Source organism: Pelmatolapia mariae, linkage group LG15 (genome assembly GCF_036321145.2).
Source record: "Pelmatolapia mariae isolate MD_Pm_ZW linkage group LG15, Pm_UMD_F_2, whole genome shotgun sequence".
NCBI classification, from domain to species: Eukaryota; Metazoa; Chordata; class Actinopteri; order Cichliformes; family Cichlidae; genus Pelmatolapia; species Pelmatolapia mariae.
The window spans coordinates 1,025,169-1,038,067 of NC_086240.1; the positions used below are offsets into that span (position 1 = coordinate 1,025,169).

The window sequence follows — 12,899 nt, forward strand, 5'->3', positions numbered from 1 at the left end:
ACTTTAAATTCTCTGCTCTCCATTAAGATGTTGTTGTTTTCTTCACGCTTTCATTATTTATTTTTTTCACCAGTTTTTATTTTTGTTTTGTCTTTTGTTTTCCTCACATCACTTCCTGCTACACAAGGATTCTTATTCCTCATCCTCATCTTCTTTAATTGAGTTTTGGGAAGATGTAAGTTTATCTTGGTTAGTTGGGGGTCAGTGTGTGTGTCTGTGTGTGTGTGTATGCACATGCAACAGTAGCTGTATGCTGTAGGACTGAACATATGAACTAGATGAGAAGATGGTGTATGTGCATACTGTAGATTTGTGTGTGTGTGTGTTACCGTATGGAAACGTGGGTCAGACAGTATTAGCTGTTATTTGAAGAAGGAAAACTTGTTTATATTGTGCTCTTATAACAAGATGATTTAAAAGTGGCTCCACAGGATGGGTTTCACATTTCAGCTCACATATATTAGTTAAAACTAAAACTACATGTGATTCTACTAAGATAAAAATGAAAATATAGATGAACTATCCTTTTAGTTTCTGTTAGTTTGGTTTAAAAAACTTGCCTCGAGAGGTTTTGATGGGCGTGTTTTATGGAGACTCTGAGTCAGCTGCCCTTTAAAACTTGTGTAACTCTATGACCTAAATCTGAGACTAAAAACTAAAATAAAACTAAACATTTTCAAACATTAAAAACTAAAGTGGAAGAAGAAAATCCACTGAAGCTAAACTGAATTAAAAAACTAACCAGAAAATGCAAAACTCTAATAACTGGTTATTTGTACCATATCTAAGCCCACAATCCTTTGAGTTTGGCGACAGAGCGTAGGACGCATACTGATCTTTCACTTTCTCTTTTCATGTAGTCGAGAAGGACGTCAGGAGAATCATTTTGTCTATAACAGTTGAAATTAGGAGGGTTTGATAGTGAGTATGAGCCCAGGCAGTGAGAGTGAAGTAAACGAGTGTCGAGGGCTGACAAAAAGTGAGTTTGCACTGGAGCACCAAAGGCAGCATGAAAACACAACAGTAGTTGATTTCCAGTCTACATCTTCTGACTGTCAGTATTGCACTGGCCTGCAGTTTTTACTTCAGGCTAAACTGGATCTGCTGCGTCTGGCCTCCTTAGAAGCTACATGACCTCCATGTTTGCTGCTAACATGAGAGCATTTTGGATTGAAGCTGCTCAGCGAGGGAATAATAATATTGTGGCAGCTTCTCTAAACACACTGAGGACAAACGGGGAAAAGTGGAGTTTGCAGAATATGTCCACTTTTAAAAGGAGATGTTTTCATTGTTTCCAGTGCAGTCAGATTCATTTTACCTGCTTTAAGAAAATAACATGGCTTTATAGTTTAATTCAATATTTAGTATGAACACTTGTGAAGGTGGACATTTCTTGTAGTCCTTGTATTTAGATGCTTGCTAGGCTACTGGACTGGCTCTACTTTGGCTTTCTAGAGCGAGAACCTGAGAAAACAACATCATTCACAAACTTGAAGTATTTGTCCAGTCAGGCCTGTCACTGTTCTCTCTACTGCATTTCCTTAGTAGCTCCTTCCTCATTACATGTGTACTTTTCCACCATGTCTGCAGCACAGCCCTCATGGATACAGGAATCTAATGCAGTGCTTCCCAACCAGGCTCGCTGTGCCCCAGCGTGATGTTACACAGTTCATTTGACTGAAACAAGCAGCTTAAATTCAACAAAGCGACTGAACTGAAAAATGTTTGTTTGAGCAGAAAATGATGGATGCAGGTGTGGTGAATCATGAGCTAGAGCTGATAAAAATGTAAATCGATGGTTTTCTATTAGTGTCATTGTGCTGCAGAGGAAACGCTGCATTGGCCGGACATGGTTGGGAATCACGGGTCTAATGTAGTACAGCCTTTTTCTCCCATTTTCATGTGTCTCCCGGAGTCTGTTTAAAGATGTTTTCAGCCTTTCTGACATTCACTCATCTGTGTCTCTGCCTCTCCTCCTGCCACTGAAGCACTCGCCGTCCGTCGGCCCAGCTAGCAAAGGCAGACGTGTAAGCACCATCACAGATGTGTAGTCTCGTCACGCTGGTTCATTTGTGTGGCTGTGTGTTTGCATGGCAGGTGTTTGTTTGAATTTGTCAGATTGTGCCTGTATGTGGTGCTGCTACGGGTGCTTTGTTTGTTTGCATGGTTTCTGGTGGATGCTTGGCACGGGCACTGGGCTGTGATGTGTGATACTGTTGTGCTTTGAAAGTGTTTGCTGTGTGTATTATGGTGACAGCCCTTTCCTATTAGCATGGATGCTGGCTAGCTGTTCTTCTTCATTTTCCCTCATCGCCTTCCTTTTACACCTTCCTCCCTCTCCTCCCGTTTGTCGCACCTTTCTTACTCTCTGTTCTCTCTTGCAATTTTCCTCTCTCCACAGGTGGACTCTGTGGATAATTTCACCCCCTCCAACACTCCGTCTCGGGAAGATGACCCCAAGTCCCACCTTAAGCCCCGCTCTCGTTCACCTTCCATGGCTAGTGACATAGAGCCAATAGAGGTTAGCCATTCCCTAAATCTGGGCAAGAAACCCACAGCTCCAGCGTCTCAGCCTCGTTTGCTAACCAGCAGCACATTAGCCTCTCAGACTGAGGTTAAATATTATGCAGCAAGTAAACATCAGAGCTCTGCTGAAAACCAAAGAACATCACTGGCAGCTCGTTTATCCAGCATGATGTGGATCTTCTCATGGCTGAACATTTGTGTGATCCTGAAGCTTCACCAAGCTTGTTCTTTGCGACACAACGATTCTTCACGTTTTTATAGGACGAAACAGTGATGATGTTTTTTGTGTTGTTGTTCACGTAGTTGATCGATCATCCTCGCTCAGTTCAGACGCCCACCATGCGCTCAGGAGGTTATGGCAGTATCGGGCGCTCCTCACCTAAGGTTAGTCATCGATTACTCGCCGCTGAACAACCACGGCTCAAGTTTCTCTGTTTGATAACCGCTCGTTATGCCCTCTGCAGCCCAAAGCACATCAGTTTGTAGTGAAGACATTCAACACACCCACTAAGTGTAACCAGTGCACCTCTCTGATGGTGGGGCTCATCCGTCAAGGCTGTACGTGCGAAGGTGAGCGCGAGAGGAACGGCCGGGGGATGTTTGACACGATTCAGTACTTCTACAGTCACAGCCCTGACCCGTCTCCCTCTGTCCTTCTAGTGTGCAACTTTTCCTGCCATGTAACGTGTGCGGACAAAGCTCCAGCTGTGTGCCCCGTGCCGCAGGACCAGACCAAGGGCCCGCTGGGCATCGACCCTCAGAGGGGGATCGGTACTGCTTACGAAGGACACGTCAGGGTGAGTGAAGGCTCAGAGACCTGTGAGGGACCGGTTCTAAAGAATGCAAATGTCTGCAGTGTGTACGATCCTCGCCGTTTAGAAACCGCTGACGCTGGACGCTTGGCGAGATGCAGGACTGATCGCACTGATGCACAGATCTAAGAGGTCTGTTAATGAACTGTTTGTGTTTGTAGGTGCCCAAACCAACCGGGGTGAAAAAGGGTTGGCAGAGGGCGATGGCTGTGGTCTGTGACTTTAAATTGTTCCTCTATGAACTGGGAGAAGGAAAAGCAACACAGCCAAGTGTGGTAGTCAGTCAAGTCATAGATATGAGGTAAGAACTCCTCCTGAAACTAAGAAAAGCATTTAAGGAAGAATTGCCTGCTTCTGGTTTTTTAGTTTCTAAGTAAATGTCAGTAAAAGTCACCAGAATGTGACTTTTGTGTTTTGGATAAAATGTGTGTTTTACAGACGCATGCGAGTAAATTATGATGGAAATCTTTGTTTTCTGACACATTTAAACCCAAAGATTCATTTAAAAAAGAGAAAAATGAATCAGTCGTTAAAATAATGACACAAAGGGGAGCTCGGCCATCAGCTGGTGTCAGTCCCAGCCCACATCAGCTGGTATCCAGTCGGTGGACTGAAGCTGCTGTAGCACGCTTACAGTCGATGGGCATCTGCAAGCTGCTTTGCAACTCACCTCCACCCTTCATGCTGGGTTAGACATAAACAATAGTGCTGTTGCTCTCCCAGTCGTGCATGTGGAAATAACCAGCGCCTGTTAACTGCAGCGCCGTGACGGGAACATTTCTAACAGTTTCTTCAAAAATGTTTTGGACTTGCGGCGGAGCCTTTAGTGACGAGCATCGTTTCAAAGCAAGAGTACAAAATGTTAACGTGCGATGAAAACACTGATCTCAATCTTTCACTCAGGGATGAAGAGTTTTCAGTCAGTTCAGTCCTGGCCTCTGATGTCATCCACGCCAGCCGCAAGGATATTCCCTGTATATTCAGAGTGAGTACCTGTCCACGCCGTGCGTGTCAGTAAAGCGGCTCCTGGGTCAGGGCTGCGTGCACAGTCGTGTTTGTATTTCTAATGATTGTCGTTGCCAAAGAACCATATTATGACAACTGGATGAACTTGAAGAAGAGATGCGTCAAACGCCAAAATAATCTCTTTCAAACACATAATGTGACCCTTCATCGTCCCTCCTCTTTCCTCAGGTGACGGCGTCCCAGCTGTCCCCCTCCAGCAGCCACAAGCCCTCCATCCTGATCCTGGCCGACAGCGACCAGGAGAGGACCAAGTGGGTGGGCCTCCTCAGTGAGCTCCACCGCATCCTGAAGAGGAACAAGCTCAAGGAGCGCTTCGTCTACGTCCCCAAGGAGGCTTACGACAGCACCCTGCCCCTCATCAAGACGACACAGTCTGCTGCTATCATAGGTGGGCGCTCAACAAAGAGCGTCACCAACACGCTCAACCCTCAGCAAGTGTTAAAGGAAATCGCGACCCAAAAACTCTGTGTTGTCATCTGACCCGAGTTCAGTCGTGTTTTAGAAATGCACCGTTTAATCATCACAGGAGCCGTTACCTGCCAAAGTCAGACAAAGACCCTCCCAGCAGTTTATCGATAGTTTTGAGTTTTCAGTACAGTCTTTGTCTCCTCAGCGCTGCTGTCTCACCTCATTTGTTTTACTCTCAGATCACGAGCGCGTCGCCCTGGGCAACGAGGAAGGCCTTTTTGTCATCCATGTCACCAAAGATGGTAGGATCTGTGTTGATGTTTTTGGTGCTTGAGAAGAGTTCCCGGCTGTGCGACTTGTGTCGCCTCTCCTTTCTGCCTCTTTTCCCTCACTCCTCCCTCTGTCCTCAGAGATAATCCGGGTGGGGGACAACAAAAAGGTGCACCACATTGACCTGATGCTCCAGGAGCAGCTGCTGGCGGTCATCTCCGGCAGGAACCGCCACGTCCGCCTCTTCCCCACGCAGGCCCTGGACGGCCGCGAGACCGAGTTCTACAAGCTGGCGGAGACGAAAGGCTGCCAGACCATCGTGTCGGGTCCGGTCCGCAACGGCTCGATCACCTGCCTCTGCGTGGCCATGAAGAATAAAATCATATGTTACGAGGTCAGAAAAAGCTCACGCTTGCTAACCCTCGAGGCTTCTGCCACGTCTCACTTGATGTGACTTGATGTGATGTGCTGACACTCCTGCAGGTGAATAAGAGTAAAATGCGTCACCGTCGGCTGCGGGAGCTGCAGGCCCCAGGGCCGGTTCAGTGGATGGGTCTGCTCAGTGAGCGTCTCTATGTGGGCTATCAGTCTGGCTTCATGCGCTACAGGTACTTTACATCATTACAGCTGCGCTCCTCTGAGCCCTTCAGCGTACACAAGTCTGACTTTGTGCTCCTGAAACCCTCCACAGTGTCCATGGGGACATGTCCCCTGTCAGCCTGCTCCACGCTGAGGACCACACACTGGCCTTCATCCCTCAGCAGGGCCTGGACGCCCTCTGTGCCGTGGAGATCTCCAGCAAGGAGCTGCTGCTGTGCTTCAGTGCCATCGGCGTGTACGTGGACTCACAGGGCCGCAGGTCGCGGCAGCAGGAGCTCATGTGGCCGGCTGTGCCCATCGCAGCCTGTGAGTGCGCGCTGTTACAGTTTGATACACAGATGTGTGAATGCGACACGCGTGTGCGAGGCAGTCACCCTGTGCTTATACAACTCAACGTGACTGTTGGGCCGTTACAGGATGTTGTTTGTATTTGTGTACATTTTATCTGAAAGAGTGAAACTGCGATCTCAGCTGCTGTATTATGTTCCTCAGGCTACAACGCCCCCTACCTGTCCGTGTACAGCGAGAACGCCGTGGATGTGTTTGATGTCAACACCATGGAGTGGATTCAGACCATCCCGGTCAAAAAGGTCGGTGTCTGTGTGAAAGTGACTGAAGCTTCAGCAGTTTTGGAAATAACTCAGTCTCACCTTTGATGGCTGCACAGATCAGTCAGCTTTAAACACTGATGTGTGTGGTGTGTATGTACGGTGACTCCAGGGACTAAACTAAAAGCTCACAGGTCACAAGTTGGTCTGAATCTTAGCAGATTTGCTGATTTCTCTGCTCGCCCTCCAGATGCGACCTCTGAATGTGGACGGCTCTCTGAACCTGCTGGGGCTGGAAACCGTGCGCCTTATCTACTTTAGAAACAAGATGGCCGGTAAGATCGCTCTCTGTGCCGTGTGAGGTGAAGAATACGTTCTCAGTCTCTTTTTAGCATTTTTCGGTTAAATGTCTTTATTATTAAGCGTAGGATTAACTGCAAACTACTGTAGTGGCAGGTCAGGATCCAGCTGATGTGACCTGCTTATATAACAGCATAAGACCAAATTACAGCGTGGCAAACTTAAAGGTTAATCGGCGCTAGGCCACATGTCATCACGACCCTCACAGATGGAAGTAGCTGATGTTTGCGTCACGTGACATGCAATAAGTTAAAGGAAGTCGCACATAAAAACAAAAAGTCCTCTCTGTTGCCAGTTTGAATCTTCCTCCTGGTTTTAATCTGTGTCCAGCATCAGCAGCCAAACGATGATCTTTGTTGATCTTTCAGAGGGCGACGAGCTGGTCGTCCCGGAGACGTCAGACAACAGCCGGAAGCAGATGGTGCGCAGCATGAACAACAAGAGACGCTACTCGTTCAGAGTGCCGGAAGAGGAGCGACTTCAGCAGAGGAGGTAGTTTACCTGAAGCTTTGTACTCGCTGCGAGGAGCTCTCGGAGAATTCACCGTTATTTCCCCAAAGCTGCTCTCACCACGCTGAGCTGTTTTCTAATGCTGATGAATGATGGCCTGGTCCCGATGGTTGTGGATCTATATTTTTAACTGAACCAGCTGTATTAGCATCATCATTGTAGGGAGGAAAAAGTGAAAAACCTCTTTGCTCTCTTTGACGCTCTGATCCTGTGTCTGTGATTCCAGAGAGATGCTGCGAGATCCCGAGATGAGGAACAAACTGATCTCCAATCCAACCAACTTCAACCACGTGGCTCACATGGGACCAGGAGATGGGATCCAGATCCTGAAAGATCTGCCCATGGTACATCTGCATACACACGAACATGCTTCCTGTGAGCGTGCGATCCCTGACGTGTTCACACACTGAAGCCCCCTCACCCTCACACTGACACTGTCTGGTCCTGAGTTGTGTGTCTGTAGAGAGCGTGCATCATGTTTTTCTGCCCCGTGCGTGCGCGTGTGTGTGTTGTTTACATGCACCCTCCTCACTCCTCTCCCCCCGCACTGCACTCTGTGTGTGTGTGTGTGTGTGTGTGTGTGTGTGTGTGTGTTTTCTGCGTGTTTAAACCAGAACGTCCGTGTTCAGGATAGCCGAGCGGGGTTCAGCGGCTCCGTCAGCATTCCCTCCATCACCAAGAACCGGGCCGAGCCGGGCCGCTCCATGAGTGCCAGCAGCGGACTGGGCATACGTGAGTACCGGCAGTCGTGTTAGAGCTCACGTTCAGGAGAGGTTCGTCTGTCAGATGCTGTGGCTTCATGTTCGCCGCCTCCTCTCGTCTCTGCAGGCTCGTCCTCGCAGAATGGCAGCGCTCTGCGCAGGGAGCTGTCAGGGGGAAGCTACGGGTCCAAACGCCAGACCATGACCTCTCCTTCCGAGAGCTCCCTGTCCTCTGGCGGAGGGGTGGACTGCGGTGATGCTCCGCTCTCACAGTTCGACAGAGAGGTCAGTGAACATGCAGCTTCACTCTGAGTATTAAACAGAAAGTGTTTCGTCCAAACAAACTAACCTCGCCATTAACTAAATAACTCAGTTTTTACTGGCTGTTGGCTCGAACCTGCAACATCATGTCAATCAAACATCAGCTTCGTATGAAGTCCACATAGAGACGGTTGTTTTCTTGTTGTGAACTTTTAGCAGGTAGACATTATCAGCAGAAACTGCCTTTACTCCCCTTTGAACAAAACTCCTCCCTCCATCAGTCACGAGCATCCCGACATCTGCAGGCCGCGCTCCTCATCCCATCGCTCCGGCAGGTGTTAGCTCCCTGTGATGTCAGTAGAGACCGTTATTGCCATGATTCTTGCTTTTAGCTCTTTTAGGTCGGATGAGAGCCAATCAGACTCCAGTCTGGCACTGGTGGTGCAACATCGCTCATAATGGTTTCCGGCAACATCACTTCTAAGTTGTTTTCACTCGCATGAAGTGACTCTGATCGAGAGTACAGGAAAAAATTAAAAGTTATGGGCGACGTCTGCCCCCCCCCCCCAGTCCCCTTGTCATTCCCCCTGCTGGTCCTCCCTTCCCATTGGACGTTGTCAACTCCATCCTGCCCCATCTCGCCTCCCTCCATCCTAACTCAGCTGTTCCCTGCTTCGTGCCTGTCCCCCCTCCCTTTTCCTTCATCCCTCCCCACCCCAGCATGTTGTCTGTGGGCTGGGCGCTGAGTCTGAACTCTCCTCTGCAGTGGCAGGCAGTCTCACCGTCGGAGAAGACCCCCGATCTGAAAAGGGCTTTAAGGACCCTGCTTAGTAAGATGAAGGTAACGTCAACAGCTGCAAACACACAACTGAGAGCACCGTGTCACTGTGTATCAGACACACACACACACACACACACACACACACACACACACACCACTGAGAGTCTGTGGCCCCCTTCGCTGCACCATTTCAGCACCGTCACATCAGCAGCCTCTGATTGGTTTGTTGCATCTCTCAGCTGCACCATCTGGCCTTCGTGTCATCGCCTTTCGTTGCCGATGGAGTGACGCGGCGCTGCTTCACCATCGCTAATCACAGAGCATGTGTGCTTCCATACTGCCCCCCGATGGCCTGCCCATGTTTCCTAACCAGGAGCTGTCAGCTTAGAGCACAACCAGACCTCAGGTTAATCAGCAGGTGATGGGAAATGAATACAGAGTAAAGGAACAATGTCACAAACTTGAATAAACAGATAAATATTTTGGCATTAATAATCCACACAAGTTTTCAATGCATGATGTTTCCTCGTTTGCCGTTCCATCGTTGTATTGGTGGTGCCACCCAGGAGGCCCCTGGTTATAAGACTGTGCCGTCACACAAAGGAAAAAAAACTCCAGAAATTCTCTCATGATAGAGAACAAGAGTGTGCATGCTTGAGTGACGCGTGTCAGGTCACTGTTTAGTCGATGTGGGCGGGAGCACAGTGTAGCTGCGCCTTTGCTGCCCATCTACACTGACTCATGCAGCTGTGCTTCGTGTAGCCGTAGTGTGACTGTGCTCTTTAGTATTTTATAGCTGGGGTGTGTTTAGATGGGATATAAATAGACGATTGGATCGGTGAACTGTAAGAAACGTACATTACACAGTGTATGAAACACCCAGGACATCAGTGAGCTGGGAGGAGCCTCACACACTGTACATCACTACAAGGGTGAAAGGGGTGAAGCAAGCCCCCCCCCCCACACACACACACACCCTCCCCCCACCACCAGCTCGGCCTGCCTGCATGTTTGTTTTCCTTCAGCTGATCATTTCTGGTCAATCGAGCCGTTCATCTGCATAAGCGGAAGACGAGGCGGGGGCGGGTCAGCGTCACTCAGTCTGACTTCCTGTCTGCCCCGCCGTCACAAAAAGCAGATTAATGAGCAGCGCATGTGCAGCAAGCACTCGTCATCAGTAGCTGTTAGGAGCAGACAGAGGCGCAGCTTCATCTGTCGTACGCGTCCCAGTTTACTTTGTGGAAGGGATCGTCTAATTTCTCCAACTCTTCCCTCTTTCCTCCAGGATTCAGACTCCCCGCGCCACTCCACGGCCTCCAACAGCTCCACCTTCAGCAGCCCTCCCAGCCCGGCCTCCCCACACAAGACCAAGTCCCTGTCCTTGGAGAGCACAGAAAGGATGGGCTGGGACACATGAGCCCCCAGCGGCCCATCCAACCCCCCTCACCCACCCACCGACTGACCCATCAACCGACCCACCGACCGACAGCACAGGACTCCAAATTCTCCAACTCTTCCTTTTTTGAATATTGTTCCCTCACTGCCCAGAGAACTGCACCTCCTGCTCACCACTCCCTCCCAAAGAAGATTTGTCCCACTTTACCCCCCCCCGCACTGTGTCTCAGCGTTCTTCCACAGTGGGGCCGAAACACTCGCTAGAAAGCGAGGGACAAGCTATCAAATACTATCAGTGGTGTACATGTGGGTGCTGATGTTTTGCTTGTGTGTGTGTGAGTGTGAGAGAGAGAGAGAGAGAGAAGGTGTGTGTGATGTTGGGCAGGTGATGCGGGAACAGGAAGCTCCCATTTTGGCTCTTTTTGGTCAACTTGTCGAGATTCACTGAGAGACTCTTAAAAAGTCACGATGCAATCCAAAAAGAAGATGAAATATTATTGAGAGCAGAAGGTTTGTACTTGTACATAGGACCCGCCGGGATTCAGGGGGACAGTGTTTTAATTTATTTATCAATCATAGACGAGGAAAGGGAGCTCTGCTGCTTTGTGGCCGAAGCAGACGGGTGGATTTAACCCCCCCCACCACCTGCTTTCTCTCTGGGTGCTGCAAAAAAAACAAAAAAATTTAAAAAGGAATTACTTTTATTTTTTGCTCCTGCTACTAAGTGCAGTGACTTTATAACATTTTTAATTTCCACCATCAGCAAAAAGCTCCAACAGCGGCTCCTGTCACATCACACGACAAACTCATTCGGTTCCTCAGAGCGAACGACATCATCAGGGGTGCGCGTCCTCCGTCGTAGACGCTCCACGTTGTCCAGCCAAAACTCCCGTCACAGTCATGTACATAGGTTCAGAGTAGAGAGTAATATATGATAAGGAAAATACTATAGAGAACTACACGGGACGGAAAACTCCTCCTTTATTTTCCCGCTTTTGTTTGGAGTGATTCCGGGTTGTATCGCACTCGAAGCCATTTTAAAACCACTTTTTTTGTTTTTACTGATTTATTTTAGATTTGTTTGTTTTCATGTTGTTTCTATGACGTACGTGTGTGTGCGTGTGCGCGCATCCCTCCCCTCCACGGGATGAGTGGAAAAAAAAAAAAAGAAGCTGACTTGTGTATCGGCACTGCTGCCTGTACACACACACACACACACACACACACACACACACACACACACACACACACAGGCGGTTGTTGCCTTGTTGTGCTCCTCTGACTGTTGGCGGTGTTTGAAAGGTCGCTGAGATGAGCTCCGTTTCACCAGATACGGACAAAAGAGGGCGACGCTGCGACTTTGCTCATTCCAACGAATGTTTTAATGACTCGTGAAAATTTGTAAGAGGAGGGATTAAAAAAATGAGAATGTAAACAGTGCGAGGAAGTCACACCTGGGTTTGTGTTCTGGAGGCGATGGAGTAAATGACCTCTGTGCTGCCTGTTGTTGTTGTGTGAACTGAACAGGGCCGGAGCTCTGAGCCGCCTCCACGGCACTACTTTACTTTACTTTTCCTTTGTCAGAGTGGAAAGGCCTTTAAAAAAAATAGAAGAGGGGGGAAATGGTGTGGCAGCTTCTGGCTGCAGAGCAGGGCATTCACAGCCAAAAACCTGTTACCTCTGTTCATCTCCTGTGATTTCCAAGCAGACTGAAAGGCATTTTGTCCCGAGGGACACGGCGGCGTGGCATTATCTGTGCAAAGAACCCACAGAGAGGGTTTTAGCCTCGCTCCACGTGATTCCACTCGTCCTGTTTGTCAGAAAGGGAAAACTCTTCAGTGGTCATTCCCCCTGTGGAAACACAGCAAAGAGCTGCAGACAGCTCATTCCAGGTGTTATTATTTTTATTTTATTATTTTTTAATTTGAAGAGAGAGGTTTAGAGCTCCCAGCTGGTTTTACTCCAAATATCTTAGGACTTTTTTTTTTAAGCTAGTGACTCTCCTTCGTTCCTGCGACGAGTTTATCTGCAGAACGATGAGCTGGTGTTAGCCAGGCGGCGTCTGTTTTTCATTTTTGGCCAATACTGTGCAGAAAATCTGATCCTAGATGTCCCGGTTCAAAGAGAGCGAGAAGGGGAAACTCAGGAAACAAATTTTCAGTCAGATGAGCGTGATCGAGGTGCGTTTGATTCATTTGATGGATGGGCAGCAGTGAGTGAGGGACCCGGGTGGAGACGGCCGTGAGTATTGGGCGATGGGTGACAGGTGGCTTCACGGCTGAAGTGCCGCAATTTAAAGAAATGGAAACGCCTTTACATTTCAGTGAGGTCTTATCTCCAGTACCTTCTATATTGTTTTGCTCTTTCATATCATATTCCACTTTGTTTTTTAGGATTGCTTTGTAATAATTTGTACAGTTTTGCATGTTATAGATGTAATCATTTTTGTTTTCGGTTTGTCGTTTTATTCTTTTTGGAACGGTTTGGGTGTTTTACTGAGGATAACCCACTACAGCTGATGTAGATTCTTTTTTTGCACAAAAATATTTAAGGTGTAAGGTCAAAACAAAAATAATGTATGGAAGCGGCTGCCACACTTACGTGGAGAACTCATTATATTAACCCGACTCCGATGTATTTCAATAAAGCGGAGGGCTGTTACAAATACACTCCAGTGTTACCGTGTGCTCATTTCTCCTCA

General features: G+C 48.3%; 1 protein-coding gene across 11 annotated transcripts in view; it reads left to right on the forward strand.

Annotated features, from left to right (window-relative positions):
• Positions 1 to 12,867, forward strand: part of cdc42bpab (CDC42 binding protein kinase alpha (DMPK-like) b) — a 68,525-nt gene extending 55,658 nt beyond the window's left edge. For 3 of the 11 annotated variants that reach the window (XM_063496519.1, XM_063496522.1, XM_063496520.1), the window contains 21 exons: positions 128 to 175; positions 1,989 to 2,027; positions 2,402 to 2,521; positions 2,830 to 2,910; positions 2,991 to 3,096; positions 3,187 to 3,323; positions 3,500 to 3,639; positions 4,242 to 4,323; positions 4,533 to 4,752; positions 5,012 to 5,074; positions 5,183 to 5,436; positions 5,526 to 5,650; positions 5,734 to 5,948; positions 6,135 to 6,232; positions 6,441 to 6,525; positions 6,919 to 7,042; positions 7,287 to 7,404; positions 7,675 to 7,792; positions 7,889 to 8,046; positions 8,789 to 8,863; positions 10,089 to 12,867. In XM_063496519.1, coding sequence (XP_063352589.1) covers positions 128 to 175; positions 1,989 to 2,027; positions 2,402 to 2,521; positions 2,830 to 2,910; positions 2,991 to 3,096; positions 3,187 to 3,323; positions 3,500 to 3,639; positions 4,242 to 4,323; positions 4,533 to 4,752; positions 5,012 to 5,074; positions 5,183 to 5,436; positions 5,526 to 5,650; positions 5,734 to 5,948; positions 6,135 to 6,232; positions 6,441 to 6,525; positions 6,919 to 7,042; positions 7,287 to 7,404; positions 7,675 to 7,792; positions 7,889 to 8,046; positions 8,789 to 8,863; positions 10,089 to 10,220 — 2,538 coding nt within the window. In that variant the 3' untranslated portion in view covers positions 10,221 to 12,867. The remainder of the gene's footprint in view (positions 1 to 127; positions 176 to 1,988; positions 2,028 to 2,401; positions 2,522 to 2,829; positions 2,911 to 2,990; positions 3,097 to 3,186; positions 3,324 to 3,499; positions 3,640 to 4,241; positions 4,324 to 4,532; positions 4,753 to 5,011; positions 5,075 to 5,182; positions 5,437 to 5,525; positions 5,651 to 5,733; positions 5,949 to 6,134; positions 6,233 to 6,440; positions 6,526 to 6,918; positions 7,043 to 7,286; positions 7,405 to 7,674; positions 7,793 to 7,888; positions 8,047 to 8,788; positions 8,864 to 10,088) is intronic. The other 8 variants (XM_063496525.1, XM_063496529.1, XM_063496523.1 and 5 more) reach the window with 6 other exon arrangements.
• Positions 12,868 to 12,899: the final 32 nt, after the last annotated feature.